We start from the raw sequence: 18211 nt of genomic DNA, 5'->3' as shown, positions 1-18211 counted from the left end.
GAATACTTCCATTCTGTACAGTGAATGTGAACATAATCAAAATCACAGAAGATAGTGAAGTGTTAGGCTGTGAGTAACTTCAAGAAATAAAAGTACTCTTCCTGGGCTTTCAAAACAATTTTAGTGGTGCTCTAATGGACTTGGTGTAGCAAAATGGACAGTAGAATGTGTTGGGTACAGATAAAATTGCTGATTTGGCAAGAAAAGAATAGAATTAAAATCTTTGGCTCTTGTTAGAAAATTCTTTGCAGCGTTTTACTTCTATACATTCATTGATTTTTCCTGTTTGAATATAGCACACAAATACATATATACCTATCCCAATGTTGGGGAACAAACAAATCTTTATATAGCATATAGATTTTTTGCCATCTAAACATTCAAAAGACAGGATATAAATAATGTCTTTTGATATTTGAAAAATAATATCATAAATTGGGCAATTCAATTATAGTCAATGGATAGGTGATTAGGTGATGGTGTATCTACAGGATGATTTTGCTTTACCTTTACAGGTTTCTATTTGAGGATGAGATGACTTATTCTGTAGAAATGCCTATATCTTTAAAAGGCTTTAGTTCTGACTGAAGCACCTAAATGGTAAACATCCAAGTCTGATTGGCTAAAACTGAAATAAATGGGGAAAAAAAAAAGATTTTGGCTCTGCATTGATCTGCTTTGACAGAACATTCATTCAGTATACGTGATTATAGGTTTCTTGAATACCTGTCAGTCTCTAAGTTCTGAGTAGAAATAAATATAAGTCTCAGGAAAATCCAGCATTATATGTGGAAAGATTTCAAAGGTGTGTTCTACAGTGTTTCAGAAGAAGTGAAAGGATGATTTAAAATTTTTTAATCTGAATTAAAATTCTTGCCCCTCTACCACCAGGGTCTTCCATTAGATATTAAAAATAAAATAAAATAAAACAAAATAAAATAAAATAAAATAAAATAAAATAAAATAAAATAAAATAAAATAAAATAAAATAAAATTAAATTAAAATTAAATTAAAAGACAAATCAATAACTCACAGTATGGCATATTTGTCGGCCTACTGTTTTGTAGTTACTATCATTCATCATGGTAAATCTTACCAAAATATTCAACCAGTAACTGAAAACTCCATTATTTTTCTGAATTCACAACAGACCTTGCTGAAGAATCTGTCCCCTTCTTTCTTATAGCCCACCTTTAGATACTGAAAGGGTGTTATCATGTCTCCCTGGAGCCACCTCTTCTCTGAGGTGAACATCCCCAGCTCTCTCAGCCTGTCCTCATAGGGAAGGTGTTGCAGACCTTGGATCACTAGTCAAAACTAAAGTTATTAAAAGATGATATTTTTAAAGGCAGATCTTAGAATTTTTGTATCCTAAGCCATAAATTTTTTGTGGTTAAGATTGTCACTTCTCTGTACCTGATTTGAGTGTAAAAGTTCTTTTTTTTTTGTTTTGAAATAGTTGCCTGTGAGTGTTATTTATAAAGGAGGAAAAAAAGCAGTACTTAACAGATCTATCCACTTTGCCAAGTAATTCAGCATTTATAGATCTTATTCATCAATCACAGAGGTCATTGTGACTTAGCAGTTCAGGATCTCACCACCCAGCAGCAGTTTGTGAAGTGCATATACTGACAGAAGTGGATTTGCATTATCATTTCAAATTGCCTCTTGTGAGGCCCCATCTGGAGTATTGTGTCCACGTATGGAGCCCTCAGTACAAGAAAGACAGCTGTTGGAAAGGGTTCAGAGGAGGGCTGAGGGAGATGAACTTGTTCAGCCTGAAGAAAAGAAGGCTGTTGGGGGGGGGGGGAGGGTGACTTCATTGCAGCCTTTCAGTACCTGAAGGGAACCTATAATCAGGAGAGGAGTAAACTCTTTGAAAGTGCTGTGACAATAGCAGGACAAAGGGAAATGATTTTAAGTTGAAAGAGGGAAGATTTCGGTTGGATGTTGGGGGGAAGTTCTTTACTAGGAAAGTGGTGAGGTCCTGGAACAGGCTGCCCAGGGAGGTTGTGGATGTCCTGTCCCTGGAGGTGTTCAAGGCCAGGTTTGATGGGGCCCTGGACAACCTGATCTAGTAAACGTGGAAATTTGGTGGCCCTGCCAGGCAGGGGGGTTGGAGCTTCATGATCCTTGAGGTCCCTTCCAACCTGGGTCATTCTCTGATTCTGTGATTGCAAGCAAAGTAAGAATGAACTCACAACCTCCTTTGATACTGATATAAGGATGGTCTGTAGAAAGTGATCAAAATCAACTTATAAGCTACTGATATAGAATGTTCTCATAGTCTTACCTCATTCCTAAATGCAAAAGATGTATCTTACAGTCCTTTAAAATCTTAAAAAAGACACTAGATTTTCTTTAAGGTATAGCTTTCTTAGATTGTATGTAAGCCTAGTGTTGTTGCAATGTGTCTGTGAGACAATTAAAATCATCTTTCATTCTGTCGTGCCTTTTTCCTTTTCTCTATCTTTCTCCTTCTCTCCCTTTTACCCATCTTTACTTGTCTTCCTGCTTTCTGGTTTACCTTTTTAGCAATACAAGATCAAGACAAGCTACAAGGCATTTGCAGCAATCCCTACAAACACATTACTTATGGAACAGAAGGTTAGTGTTTGCTCAAATACATGGGAATTGCATTTCATATTTTAGAGCATTCAGCTTTTGTACGTACTCTGACATGTCTGCTGGCGATACTGCACAACATAAGCTCTGTGAACCAGCTGCTCAGGATTATATGTAATTCCAACAGTTTTTCAGGGTCAACTGCTTTGCACTGAAGATCAAACACTTCACTAATCTGAATTTCTGCAAAAAATTTACTGTAAAAAAAGAAACCACCACCACCAACAAAAACAAAAAACCCATGACCTAAGGGAGTTGTCATTTCTGTCTCAAAGTTTATTTTGCTATTTGAAAATCTCTGGAGCACTGCTATTCCTGGATCTATCCATCAGTAGATAGGTTTGGTCAGTAAATGGTTCTTCAATGTCTTTGCTCATACTAGTAAATTTAAAAACACCATTAAGCATCCCCAGACTCAGGAATTTATCAGTCATATTGTTATGCTGTGAAAATGGTCCTAGTCATTGCACTGATGTTTTATCCACTGTTTTCCCAAACAACTCCCCTAAGTTCTTTGACTGCATTGGCCGTGAGTCTGCTCCCAGGAGGCAGCTTAGGATAACAGTCGTCTCCTGTAGAATAATATGATAGATCCAGACACCAGTCCCTAGTATATTTATTTACTACAAAGGAAATAGCAATAAAAGGCTATGTTTTATAATTCTTATGTTGATAATGCAACTTTGGAAGAAAGTTGAAATTTTGAATTTTTCATGTGGAGTTCAAAGTGGAGGGGTTGGACAAGATGATCTCTAGCGATCCCTTCCAGCCCCTACAATTCTGTGATTCTGTATTCAGCAATGTCTGTTTTTCTGAAAACTTTGCCAGAATTAGCTTTTCACAAAAGGTTATTCTATTAAGCACTGCAAAAAACAAAAATAATTAAACCCTGTGATTAGAAGCGAGATAAGCACTTTATATAGTTTGAACCATGGAATCAGAGAATCACTTAGATTCTATGATTCTTCAAGGTCACTGGGTTCAGCTATCAAACTGAGCTACTGAGTCCTCTCACTGGTACACATCCCTTAACACCAAAAACCATGTCACAAAGGTATTTAGACATTCTTAATCACTCTGGCATCCCAAGTATAGCTTTGGGCACAGTTCAGGAACTTAGCTTCTAATAAATTCTGTTAGATTAAGCATTCCTATGTGCACATCTAGATATTCTTTACATGCACAGCTCAGTGGATTTCACTATAATTTTATGGAGCTTAAAGACATTGGAGAGTATGAATTTTTCTCTGCATAAAGGATTTTGAAGATGATCATTTTGCCCTTGAAATATTTTTGATTATGACCCAGCACTTATCACTTAAATGACTTAAACAAGATTATGTGTTTCTTTTTTTCAAAAAATGGGAGATCCCTTCTTTTCCAATACTTATTTAACCTTGAGTGAATATATTCATCATTTGCATAAAACGCAAACCTTCTTTTACTTAAATCTTGAACATGCCAGGTTAGACAATGTCTACATTAGCACGCAGAGGAAATGGATCAGGGATCCGACACTCATTCTCTATGTATTCTGGGAGGTCTTTTGGAGGGCAGAGAGCCTGTTAGTGGCTGGAAGCATTATGGTGTTTTCTGAAATACCACCTCAGGTTTGACTGAAAAGTATTCATTGATACATGTATGATACACTGAGATAAAGATTGTTTGTAGAAGATCATTTTGAGTGGCATATATTTTAGTAAGGCAGGAAGTCCTGTGAAGGCACAGATAACTACTGAACACAATGCATGATTAGGAATTCTTCATCTGCTTAAATGCTAAAAGAAAGTACTTAGCTGTGTGATTGAGCTAGAAATGCAAATTTTCTGAAGGCAAACTTTTTTGCACTGTGCAATTATGTTACCTATTTTGAGTAGTTATGAGAAAGGAGTTTTATTAGATCCGCCGGTATGCATGTGATCAAGTGACAATTCATGTAAAATAATAATTAGATCACATGAAAGAAAATTGTCACTGATGTCACATATGGTAAGATGTTTTGTTTGCCTCTAAATCGCCTCCATGTGTCTAATCTTTTCTTTTATGTGAGTGTAAATACTTCAATTTGAGCCATCATATTTTAGCTTCTCCTTATGAAACTATTAGGCTATAATCATCTAAACATCTTATTTAGGACATATTTTGATCCTTGAGTACTCTCAGTCTAAATGAATCATTCAAATCTGTACTCATTAGAAGTGAAGGAAAAGCTTAATAATTGCAGATACATGCATTCTGGCAATTCAGAAAATGGTTTAATCTCATCAAGTCCTGTAAGTGATACGCATTCTATCTATCTTAGCTTAGATGAAGTTGATGCTCTTTGTATCACCTGTACTCTGCCCAGGAAAAAGAAAATCCAGGATTTGGCTTGGAGGATGTGACAGTAGAATAGGAAAGCCATATTTTTAAGCTACTTGTGCTCAGCATCACAGTCAGACTCTCCCCAGGGGCAACAACAGTGGACTGCTTCCCAGGGAAGGCGAGCCAGGAGCTTGTCTAGAAGTGAGACAGGTAGGAGACAGTGCCTTTACCAGCACAGGAGCCATCTAACAGTGCTTGGAGGAAGGACAGCAGAGATGGTGATAAGGAGGTTGAGGTAGCTGTGGCCAGCCAACAGTGCCATAATCACTACAGATTCAAAGTAATGAGGCAGTAATAATGAACTCTTCAACAAAATAGACAATAGCATCCACTGTCTAGAAGAGGAAGGAAGAGTTTAATCTAGGCATAAGACAAAATTTCAATAGAAAAAATTAATTAAACATTTGAAGAAGAAAATCCAGAGAGTGAAATGGGCTCTTTATGATAGAAATTAAACAATCAAGACATGACACTTACCTGGCATTTCGTAGAGTAAATCCAGGCAGTTCTGTGGTTTAAAGAAAAGGTTGGGTGATCACTGTGGTTCCTTCTGGCCTTATTAATGTTGGATGAATGAATGAGTCACTCCTCTACTGGCATTCATTCTTGAATAGTTTCCACAGTTATAGAAATAAGATCATAATCAAATTCAAAATTCCAGTCCTAATCAGATAGTATATCCTTTACAAAAGTAATATACTTGTTATATAAAGTTTTTATTTATCAAATATCAATAAAAATATCTTCCACTCAAAATGGATTTTCATGAAGAGCCTATTTCAAGAAGTTATAGAGAAATTCCTAAATTTAAGTAGATAGCCAGTGGGTACTAGATATTCAGAATTATTTCTAATTGGAGTTCTAAGCCCAAAACTCTGTTGGACTTCCTGGAACTGCAAAACAAGCAAGACTTCTTTGAGCAAATCAGTAATCAGCAAGTTCTAATGCATGGCAGTTCAGAATTACCGAGATTGTCCAGATACGCATTCCAACTGCATGCTGATGAAAGGGGTGAGCTTTTTTTCTCTGTGTGTCACTTGGATTGGAAGAAAACCTGTGCATACTGGGTTTGGTCTAGCTGCGGGTGTTCTGCTCCAACTTCAACTATATCTGAATGAAATGAAACAAGGATGATTGGTGGTGTCAGGAAGTACAACTATCACAATCAAAACCACTAAATTTTCTGAAAAAACATTAAATAAAAAATTAAAAAACATTAAATATAACTGGATGAAAGGAGTGCAAATGGAATCACTGCTGGCTTCTCTGACTTGTATTTATAAACTAAGTATTAATAGAGGACTACAATATAATTTTTAAATAAATTGGTTATTTTAAAGTTTGTGATGACCATCCTGATTCTGAAAAGCATATTTGGCAACTCTTTGTTCAGGACATTTTAATTAAAAAACTGTATTCTTTTTTCCCTCAAATACTTCTGGTGTGCACTCACTGAGTAAATTTCTTGCATCTAGATTATGTATCCATGTTAAGGCTTCTGAAGGCTAGAGCTCTTTCTTACCAAGAGACATGAAAGAAAAAAGTAATTTGTGCAGTCCTAGAGTGCCGCATGACCTAATTTGTCTTTAATAATGACCAACCGTGCCAATGTAGGAGCAGGCTATGAGCTCCATCTTTCTTTCAAAGGTCTTGCAGCTTTTAATAAAATTTATTTTATAAGAGGGATATTAGTCAGGTCTTCTCAGTATCATTTCCCAGAATCTTTAAGGAATAATTCTGGGAACTGGTGATACATGAAAATCCACTACATTGAAGATTTTTTTGCATGTGCAGAGGTGTTAGAAAAATGCTGAAAGAAAATGTGCAAGAGAAATAAGAGGAAATTTCTTGGTTTTTGTACAGCACAGGCTTTTCTTAATATGGTAAGAAGGAAGTTGTGTCAGATTCAGATTACAAGATTGATGTCAATAACTGGTGGATGAAACAAAGTTCCACATCTCCTGCATGTTGTCCAGAGCTTTGATTCTTCTTATGAAATATTGGAGATCGTGGTCAGTTCATTTGCTAGTGTCCTTTCTGCCCTGATACAGCTTTAGCAATCAAATTGCTTGAGGGAGAGAGGAGGGAGAGTTTGTAGTCATCACTGATGTCAATAGCATTTGTGCATCACACCCTCAAAGTTACCTTTTGCAAGGACAAAATCAGCTGTTCAGCAATTGTCCATTTCATCTGCATATTTAAGTTCTGTCACAAACAAGTTTTCCTTTTCTAAATTATTCTTTTCTTTTAAGTTGTGGTTCTGCTGTATTTTTCATATGCAATAAAGTAACTGGAATGGCTAAAGAAGAATGTTCAGCTTTTGGTATTGTTAGGTTATCAGCATAGGAAACAAAGCCTGAATACTGTTGATAGTGCTAATCAACAGTGCTGTTCATAACACTAATACTTCAATTTAATCATAACACTATTGCATGATAACAGCAGTAATAAGTAAAAAATGCCAGAACTACTATTTAAATCTTCAATTTTTCTCTATGCTAATGAATTAAGAAAAAAATGCTCTTCTAGAAAAAGAGTTGTATTTGGAAAATACAACTCTTGACTAAATCAAATGCTATCTTTCCTTTTTTATTTCTTTTTGGAGAACTAGGACTTTGTAATAGAAAACTGGAAGGAAAGTAACTGTGAAAGAATCTACATGAATTACTTTGAAATTTTAAAGGTTCAGAAAGGCACAGAATACAGCAGTTTTTTTTATAGCATGGCTGCTGTGTGTGTGATGATAGTATCTATGGAGGTCTACTGCATGCACAGGCCTTGGTGCTGCACTTGCCTAAGTAAATGGAAGCTCCAAACTACACAGGTTATTTGTGTTCGCAGTTTCTACTGAAATTGAAGGATGCTTGATACTTCAGTTATCCAGAATCTTGGTTTTTGACATAGACTTGTGGATGAGACTGAATTTCCTCTAGAAATAGCCATCCAGATCTTCAAGGTAGCTGTGCCCTACCCTTGATAGTATTCACCCTCTGCTACTGCTCTAGTGAGATGAATTTGAAAGAGAAATATGATTTTTTTCCCTTAAACAATTTGTTATTTTCATTAATATACCAATATCTTATGAGTTTTGAGGGGCTCAAGTTCTCCATTCTGAACATGTGACCAATGGCAATTTCTTAATGCAACAGGTTCCTGATTAAAACTTATCATCCCTCCACAACAACTGGCTTTGGTAATCCTGGCCCTAATAGGCACTGGAAAGACTCTTCTTCATTTTACATTTTACCACTTCAGTTTACATTTACAAGGAGGATGCAATCTGACTGAATCTGAACTGGACATGCAGCCCTTAAGTATAGTGCTGTGCTCTCTTTTGTTTAGCTCTTCTCTTTTATAGCTCTGTCTTTTGATCTGAAATTTTAGCTGGATAGCAGTGATGAGATAGAAGAAAAATCTTTTTATCTTCTGTCTCAGGAGAACATTACACTATTATTATATTTATCTCAAAAGTAATCATTATTTTACTCTTTTCCTTTGGAACTATGTCAACTGTAAGGCCAACAGGATTGTCTAGAACTGCAGGGCAGAGAAGAAATGTGTTTGGAAAGAAATTACCCTTCATTTTTTCTTACTGTACTTTCTGATTCAAGGCATCATACATGTGTTTCTGCACAGAATCATTGGTGATACTGGTAAAGTAAAAGCAAAAAACCCTGACACATGCTTTTTACTTCTGCATGAATAGATGTATGCTGCCATAGCTAGGCAAGGAGAGAAAAAATATAACCACACTCAAAAAAATTTAACTCATAAATAATTCCTTAAGTACGTGCTTCATTTCTTTCATTCTTTCATTTTTTTCCCCTTTTTTCATTTTTCCTTTTTTTTCTTAAAGATTCTGCCATTTTCCTCTCAGCCTCATGTATGTCCTCTGTAACTACAGCCCAGATATGTCCCTCACAGGATCCCTCATGCATGAAAAAGTCCTCATAGGAATGCTTTTTTTTTTCCTTCTTATTTATTTATTGCTAATAATCATCAACCACAAAACTTCAGAAAAGCATAATCTGTTACACAAAAAATCCACAAACACTGCTGATCCCTCCAATGTCATATAATCATAGAATTGCTCAGATTGGAAAAGACCTTAAAGATCACTGAGACCAACCACAACCTAATCATACTACCCTAACTAGCAACCCTCTGCTAAATCATGTCCCTGAGCACCACGTCCAAACAGTTTTTAAACACATCCAGGCATGGTGACTCAACCATCTCCCTGGGGAGCCTATTGCAGTGCTTAACAACCCTTTCTGTGAAGATTTTTTTCTTGTATCCAAACTAAACTGACCCTGGCTCAACTTGAGGCCATTTCCCATTGTACTGTCACCAGTGAGAAGAGACCAACCCTGCTCCTACTGTAAGCACCTTTTAGATATCAGAAGAGAGCAATAAGGTCACCCCTCAGCCTCCTTTTCCCCAGACTAAACAGCCCCTCTTATATTTTGCCTGCCTTCTTACAGTCAGTTGTGTCTTCCAGTGGTGTGTGGCAGTCACACATCTGGTACCTCTGTGGTCCATGGTGTGAATTCACTGTATCCAGTTCACTGTGAGAGATGGGGTGTTGTAGAAAAAGATGACAATTTAAACTGTTATTTTCTGAGCATGTATAATTCGCCTATCTTGAATATTCTTTCTTTCACTGCAAATAAACTTTCTAATTCAAGATCAGAAGATGATAGCCTCGAGAACCCTACTGTAATTTGTTCTTGCATATTTCCGTGACAGAATGATAAGTGTCATATCTGGGAATGTTATTGTTTATGCGTATGAAAACTTATTTAATTTTTTTTTTAACTCGGGAATATTTTGAATTGCAGGCATTAGAAGAGCCAACCAAGGCTGCTGGTGTGACTGAAGGCACTAGTTTGGACACCCACTCAGAGGTAGCACTGTTTCATCTCTCAAGTCTTTATTGAAAACAAAAATCAAAGGTTAAGTGGGTGATCCATTCTCCTTTTTCAGATGTGCTCCCCTGCCCAGCTCAGACAACAAACAGAAGAGCTGTGTGCTGTCATCGATCAAGTCCTGCAGGACCCATTGACCATGGTAACCTATCAGTATGTGGGACTGACTTTTTCAATTCCCTTCTTTTTGTCTCATCGTTAATAAGTTTGTTCTCTGTCAAAAATAATGTTCCAGCGCCGATGTGAATCTTCTCCGAGTTTCCTGCAGATGAACACAGAGTCAGATGTTGGCAAGGTAGGTGAATGAACTCACACACAAAATGCTCTTTCCAAATAGACATCAGATGACAGCAAATGAGAAAATGTAAAGATGAAGTTTAAAGTGGTTTTTGTGAGCAACTGTGAGTTAAACTTCACAGTGCAACCATACCAGTGATTGCCTACCAATAAGAATTTTATTAGGTCAATTCTCAGAGATAATTTAAGGACCAGCTCTAATGGAGTGCAATTGATGTCTTTGAGGATAAATGAAATAATAATTGAAACAGTAAATACCTCTAGAAAACTTTAATGTATTTTATTTTCAGGTATCTCATGAATCTTTGTGGAGAATTGAATTTGAGCAATTAGTAACATCACAGTGATGAAAATCTCACTGTTAGTGCCTCATTCTTTGTTGTTGATATATTCGTTTATTTTGTATAAGGTGTCGGCAACATTGCAGAGAGCAGCTGGACGTGAAACCAGATATGTAAGTATTTTTATAACTACTCTGTGTTTGGCGTGAAGAAATGTCTAATTTTGTAGGTTTTGAAGGTCATCTTGCTAACATGTTTGTTTTGTTGGCACATAGCTGATGCTGGAATAGCATGAGGTGTTGTCCTCTCTACAAAGAGAGTTCATTAGGGCATTCTGATTAGACCTGAAATGTCTTATTTCTGCTTAAATTTTTCATGACTGGAATTTCTTCTGTGCAGTGTCTGTTTATAATTCTACCTGTGCAAATATGATTTTATAATTGATTTGTTCACACAATCTTTTGTTGATGTTTGTTTCAAGTGAGGGTCAAGGGCTAGGTTATTTGCCCTGACAAAGTGTTTTGGCTCTTGCCTTTCTATCGGAGTTTGGGGTTCAATCAAATTTTTCCTTCCAAGGTATAGAGATGACTGAAAGCCCATTACTTAGACTTAAATGAACGAAGGGTGTTTTCTGACATGTACACATTCCAACGTGCAAAGAAAACTTCTATACTGAATCATCAGTTAAACAATTGTGACATTTAACCCAATTAACATTCTACTTCACACTAGCTCTAACAGTTACTGCAGGTTCTATATTTTATTTCTAGCTCATCTAGTCATGTGGTGACATATCTGAGTTTACTATTCATCATTCAGACGTTCTATTGAATCTCAGATCAAAGCAGTGCTAACAAAAGCAATAAAGGCCATTTAGTTTTATGCCAGCACAGTGCTTGACTGATCAATTCAATTTTGCTTCTCAAATGTGGCGGCATGCATATTTTATTACATACTGTGATTTTTTCTTGACAGATTATGCTGGCTCATAGTAATTAGAAAATATATTAGAGGAGTGTTTTTTTAATGAAATAAAAGAGTGTATTTCAGATGTAGCCTGTGAGAAAAGAATATATATTACTACCATTTCAGCACATTTCTTCAGGATCCAAAACAGTGTCTGAAATACACCTACAAACACATTTAGACATCCAACTTACATGCATAGGAACACAGGTTTTTTTCACTTGCATAGAAAATCATCCTTAAAAACTTTATCTTCCCTGTCTTTCCTGTAACATTCTAAATAACTGATGCAAACCAATATTTGGGAATAATGCAAAGACATAAGAGTAGGCTAACCCTTTTTATATGTTGTACAAATGACAATTGTTTTTTGTCTGGCAGTACATCTGATCACTGTGCTAGCAGACTGTGTTCTCCACACTGCACTGTGTGGGCTGACTTTGGTGTGACCAGGCTCTTATGGGGTGTCACCACACACTGCAGCAGGGTCAAGCCAGGTGTCCCCACTGGACCCTAGACATTGCAGTTCTTCCCTCTTTCTTGCTATGCCTCCTAGTTAGGACACAAAAAGGTTGTTTTTGCCCCTACACATAAACCAGGCATGAGTTTGTCCTCTGGCTCTTGGGATGAGAGCACAATGAAGTGTTCTTCCAAATAATGGTCTTCTTTTCCTTGTCCACTTCCCTAACCTCAAAGGCCCTCATACTCACACAAGGCCCAGGCTTGTGCTGCCTCTCCAGTCCATGGGAGAAGCAGGCTCCAAGCTATCATACAGTCTGTGGAGGACAACTGGAGGAGTGATAGTTGGCATGGACTGACAATTGGCACGCTGACGATTAACTGAAAAGGACTGGTGTCTGAGCCTGTGTGTTTGCTGGCTTTCCTTGACTGGATGAAGACTTTTGGCCCAGAGGCCAACATTTTACAGTAGTGGGTACAAAGTGTTTGTTTAAAACAAGATGCCCATATTGAGCCAGGCCAACAGTAGAAATCTCTGGTAGAAATCAGGAACTGAATACAGTACAGACAATCGTGACCACAGTGTCAAACAGTGAGTTTCCCCAGGGGATTCCCAAACTCATGTTCTGTCATGTGAGCTCTCTGGGAAAAATGATCTTCAGCCAGCCTTTCCTTATCATTTTTTCTTTTCTTTTAGAAGAAGTGTTTTTTGTTTATACAAATTAATTTTACTAGACATAATTAAGATGGTAATTAAGCATTTGTGCATACATGATGTGTGATATTGAGACACTTGTCAAAATCATTGAATCACAGAGTCATAGAATGGTTTGGGTTTGAAGGGACCTTTAAGATTATGTGGTTCCAACCCCCTGCTATAGGCAGGGACACCTCCCTCTAGACCAGGTTGCTTACAGCCCCAACCAGCCTGGCCTCAAATGTCTTCAGGGACAGGGCATTCACAGCCTCTCTGTGCACCTTGTGCAACAATGTCTAGTCTAAGTCTAAGTCTATCCTCTTCCAGTTCAGAACCATTTTGCCTCATCCTGATGCTACCTGTCCTTATAGAAAGTCCCTCCCCAGCTTTCTTGTAGGCCCCCTTCAGGTATTGGAAAGCTGCTGTAAGATCTCCTTGGACCCTTCTCCAGGCTGAAGAGCCCCAGCCTGTCCTTGTAGTAGGGGAGGTGCTCCAGCCATCTGATCAGCTTTGTGGCCCTCTTCTGGACCTGTTCCAACAAATCCATGTCCTTGTGTTGAGGGCTCCAGAACTAGATAGAGTACTTCAGGAGGTGGCAGAATCACCTCCCTCAACCAGCTGGTTATGTTTCTCTTGATGGAAAACATTATTTTGAAGGTGATTTCAGTTAAAAGGAAAGCTTCAGCTTTCCTTTGGGAAACTTTGTCATAATCTTAAAGTATTACAAACATATGTGTGCATGTACATACAACTTACAACATTATTTCGGTAGGTTGTATAGAACAGTAAAATACACAAAAAATGTTGAAATATCCCATCATTTTACAATTAAAATGGCAATTAAAATTTACCTTGGCTGTTGTTACACTTCATATTCATATGGAACCAGTCAGCCCTGGGAGCATAGGTGAAGGCACACAGCTGTGTGGCTGGAAGGGATGGAGCCTAGCCGCACCTCTCTTAGGCCTCATTTAAGGGCAGACTGGCTCTGGGGAAGGATCTCTGGTTGGACATCCTTCCCTACAAAGTCTTTCCTGAGATCTTCGGAGGTGGGCTTTGTAATGCCATTTTATCTGTGCTAGTTCCTTTGCTGTTATGGTCGTCTATTGCCTTTCTACTGTGTTAATCTCTCCAATTGTAACAGGTGGTATTTCTGATTAGTGATAGTATAAACATATAAACACAATCATTTTCTAAGTAAGTTACTTTTGTGGGTTTTGAATGCAGTGTTTTAATTTCTCTTACCAATTGCACGTCACTGAATGACTGTTAAAATCTTCTGTACCCAAGTATACTGTTATCTGCAAGTTTTCATCCTCTTAAAAAAGGTCTCTGAAAAAATGCAGTTGAACTAACAACTGCAAATGCATTACTTTTGCTTATTATTCAAATTCATCAACAGTGGAACAGCAGTAAAACAGAACTGTCAGTGGTGAAAACATTCTTCGTGATTTTCGTTGCTATAATCACAAAGATACTGTATGTAATGCAGTATTTATTCCCTTTTTTTTGCAGGCCAACCTTTACAAATCAACACCTGTGGTAGCGGAGAGTCAGATGGTATGTGTTGCACAACTGTACAATGCTGATTTTCAAAATCTGTATAAGTGTGAAATCTGAAATTATTTGCTTTCTTAATCCTTTAAAGGGAGTTGCAGACAAGATCTTTCCTCAAAGTTGCATTGCTTCTTATGGAACTGCACTATTTTCTTCCATATCAAAAACATACCTTTTTAAAGGACCTGTAAATCCTACTATTATTTGTAAATCCATGGATCAAATGATAAAGTTGAGAGTTCTGATGAGTCATGACATATATTGCAACTGTAGGATCTACTAGTCTTTATTGATCAGAAAAAAATGAGAAGTGGATGAGAATTTCCCTATTGCATTTCACCTAGTGGCATTCCTGGGACTTCCTGAATCAATTTATTCTGTTTACTAAGCTTTGACCAGTTCTTCTCTTATGTTTTTTTTTTTCCAATTACTTTTAAAATTTTTATATTTAGATCTCTACAGCATTCTGTAGCATCAGAAATTACTTTTAAATTATGCCCTACGTGAAATGGTACTTCATGTATTTGCTTTAAAGCTAGTGCTTGATCTCAGTTGCTGTAATGAAATGGAAAATAATTGCTCTTTCTTTGCTTTCCAGTTATCTTCTATGATTTTCTAGATATTAACCACAACACTATATCAGTCACTTCTCTATACTGAAAACTCAAAATGGCTTAACTGGTCTTTGATTGGTACAAATGTTGTCATCCATCTGGATAGTCCTTGGTGTCCTTGATATCTTTTTCAGGCATTTCTCTTTAAGACTGGGAGATCAAAAACATAAGCCACTCTTGTCTAGCTCTGAATACTACATTTCCTGTTTACAGAAAGATGGGACAATGTTCTTTACTGTTATTTCTATCAATTTCTTAACAATTCCTAGTAATTAATGCAGTTCTTCTTACTTGTATGGGGTGGTGAGACAATGTTTGCTTAGAACTGTATACAGTAAATACAAGTTACATTTTCTGAGTAGTGAGGGCTAGTTTCTGAGTTAACGAGTTCATCATTGCATTTGTAAATTTAGGATGTAGTTTACTTTTTCTCCTATGAAAGTATCGATGTTGAATTCCGTTAAGTCTCACCTGTCTTTCTGTCATTGAATCTCTCTGTGTCATAGCACCTATCAGCACTTCTTTGCGTGGAATTTTTCTTCTTATAACTCTAAATGATTCAGTATTAATAGTGAATGCTGTCACTTTTCTAGCCACTCTCTTGTGGCTGATCTATATTTATAATTCAGAACCCACTTTCCAGAGCATATCTCTGAGGATATCTGTTTGTGACTTCACTCCACTGTAAAATTTAAATCTTTATTCTAACCTGTTGCTTCCTATCCTAAGTGGCCTGTAGTGTCTTTCTCTTCTCAGTCGTTTCATTTCCTAAGTGGTTCTTGGTGGAAGGCGTTCCTCAAAGCCTTCCAAAATCTATTTGGGCACCTCTGTACCTCTGCTAAACCTTACACTCTGTGATGGACATTCTTAGATAATGTTGGATGAGTGATTTTGGGTGCATTCTGAACCCATAATCTTGAGTCCTGGCTCAGTATAATTTGATAACGGAGCCACAACCATAACATGGCAGCTCATCACTCCAATAACAGTTGTGATGTTTTATTTCCACTTTTCGGTACTGTTGTAGGATGGCCAGCATCTTCCTCGGCAATACTCAGCTTTCACTTGCTTCTCAGAGAGGTCAATTTTACCACCCCCTACCAAAGGAAGAGTTCAAGCTTTTACTTAGGGAGCAGTGATTTTGTATAGCTTGGTAGGTAGCTAATAAAGCATTTCAAATTCTGGTTGCTGGCTGATGCCTGCCACTCTTTCAGCAGAGTCAGACATAAACATATGACTCACTCAGCACTTGAGTGCACAATGTCATTTAGAAAATGCTTCCTTAAAGGCAATTATATAGTGTGCTATTGGAAGAGGCTTCCTGCCTAAGGAGAGTAGCTTTTCCTTGATGATTTCAGGTATATTTTTCTTTTTTTTTTTTCTTTTTTTTTTTTTCTTTTTTATTTAAATTGTGTCTTTACATGGTGTACAGAGGAGTGCTGGAAGGCCTTTGCCTATGGAATAATGACTTAATAAATCCGTTGTTTCATTTTTATTTATTTCCATTTATATGCTTACATATTTCTATTTATATTTGTGTGGAAACCTGGAAGTCTTTCATTTTTGCAGACTCTTCTTGGAAAACTTGGAGAGGGCAAATGTAAAGTGGATCTTACAGTGAATCCTACAAAGAAATAATCTTGAGCTATGGATTATAAGTTCCCTAAATAAACACTATATTTTCCACAAAGTTAAGCTTCTTAAACATTTCTTATTAAGTTCTTAATGCATTGCAGCAGTCATTACTTTGCTTTTGTTTTTTGTTTTTTTTAAAAAAAGAAGTCGCCTCATGGCTTATTTTATTTTCAGTTGAATATGTTCTTTCACACTTGATGATGATGCTTGTGGAAAAGAGGGAGGTGACGTGGCACAAAGCTAAGGGAAACTGCTTAGGCTTTACTGTTCCCAGACATTTTGTGCTCTTCTCCACCTCTGCCTCCTCCCACAGTGACCCTAGCATGGCTCTGCAGATTCTTTCACAGGGCTGGGACACAAACATTAGACAAAGGTACATGTCTTGTCTCCTGCACCATACACCTCTCGCAACCATTCTCTTGCTTTGTTCTTGCTGGAACACAGCAGATACTATTGATATTATTTTGAGGTAATCCATAGCTTAGTTTTCATGGTATATCCAGCAACCTCAGCTCCCTGATTTTGTAACACTATTCAAAACACTTCAGTTGTATCAGCTCTATGTTTTCTGCTATGCTTATGGGTTTACTTTTGCTGCTGGGTTGGTGCTGGTGTACTTTCATATCATGGTAGCAAGGAGCTACCTTCCCCCCAGACCTTTGTAGGCTGTTTTTTTGTTGATGTTGTTTGGTTTTTTTCCAGAGTCTTGCTGTGTGGCTCTAGTGAGCATAAAGTACTGGCCAAACATCCAGTTAGCAAAGAAAAATGTTTCCATCCAGATGGCAGGGCATGAAACCCACTGCCAGCCCAAGCAATGGGGCAGGAATTCATGCCTGGGATGGTTAATGATGAATAAGGTGTTTTTTGTTGTTGTTGTTGTTTTTTGTTGTTGTTGTTTTGTTCCTCTCCCATTTTCTAAACATCTGGGATATGATGTGTATAAGCTCATACTTAATTACAACTGACTAATAATAATAATAATAATAATTTTCCAGTTGGGGGGGCAGTGACAGTGCCTATGTCTCAGTCCCAGCTGGGCAAGGCAAGCTGCCCTTCTGGGCTGCAGCCACAGAAGGAGCTCAGCAGCAGTTTTGTTTTTATCTACATCAGTAGTGCCAGCCCTCGCTTTCCATGGTGTAGTCATAACAGAGGAGAAGAATATAATTGAGTTACTTGGAAGTTTAAATTAAATTATGGAGTCCCACGGTACTTCAGTATTTACCAAAACCTGGAGCGAATGCACACATTTATCTCCCCTCTTTCTTTTTTTCCTTACTGAAGAAGTAGTCTATTTTAAAGTTATCCTTTTGCTCCTGTTTAGAGTATATGCCACCCTCCATCACATCAGACTTTAAGAATTCTGCAGCTTATATTAAATTTACAAGTAAGCTGTCAATTGTTTTAGTTACCTAAAAGTTAACCAAGATTTTTCTTTCTTGGCTAAATAATCTGATTTGTCTGAAATGAGGTGTATTGGCCATCCATGCTGATTAAATTCCCTTAACTTGTATTTTTACAAGTGAATTTTTAAAGATACTGTGAAAATTCAGTGTGAAATCACTGGTATTTGTTCCCAGAAGTACTTTCTCCTAAAATGTTGCTACCTGTGTATATGTTAACCACATCACTCATTGCCTTTCCTCATTTTGCTGTTTCCATTTTGTGGAGCCCAGAATAGCTATTGCAATTGGAAAGCAGGAGTGTGGCTGCGCATAAAATGTGACTTGATGAACTTATCAAGATGCAGCTAAGCAGCTAGCAAAAACAGCCATCAAAAACTAGAGACA

At 37.3% G+C, this 18211-nt stretch overlaps 1 protein-coding gene across 10 annotated transcripts in view; it reads left to right on the top strand.

The window, feature by feature from the left end:
- MLIP (muscular LMNA interacting protein) overlaps positions 1 to 18211 on the top strand; it is a 92529-nt gene that overhangs the window by 47015 nt on the left and 27303 nt on the right. For 7 of the 10 annotated variants that reach the window (XM_085542089.1, XM_085542088.1, XM_085542092.1 and 4 more), the window contains 6 exons: positions 2537 to 2608; positions 9832 to 9897; positions 9977 to 10060; positions 10154 to 10213; positions 10625 to 10669; positions 14134 to 14178. In XM_085542089.1, the coding sequence (XP_085398215.1) occupies positions 2537 to 2608; positions 9832 to 9897; positions 9977 to 10060; positions 10154 to 10213; positions 10625 to 10669; positions 14134 to 14178 (372 nt within the window). The remainder of the gene's footprint in view (positions 1 to 2536; positions 2609 to 9831; positions 9898 to 9976; positions 10061 to 10153; positions 10214 to 10624; positions 10670 to 14133; positions 14179 to 18211) is intronic. The other 3 variants (XM_085542094.1, XM_085542095.1, XM_085542096.1) reach the window with 1 other exon arrangement.

Source organism: Coturnix japonica, chromosome 3, assembly GCF_054131305.1.
Source record: "Coturnix japonica strain WE chromosome 3, WE-NBRP24, whole genome shotgun sequence".
Taxonomy (NCBI): domain Eukaryota; kingdom Metazoa; phylum Chordata; class Aves; order Galliformes; family Phasianidae; genus Coturnix; species Coturnix japonica.
Note: the sequence above shows the minus strand (reverse complement) of the source record. Positions and strands in the feature narration are given on the sequence as shown.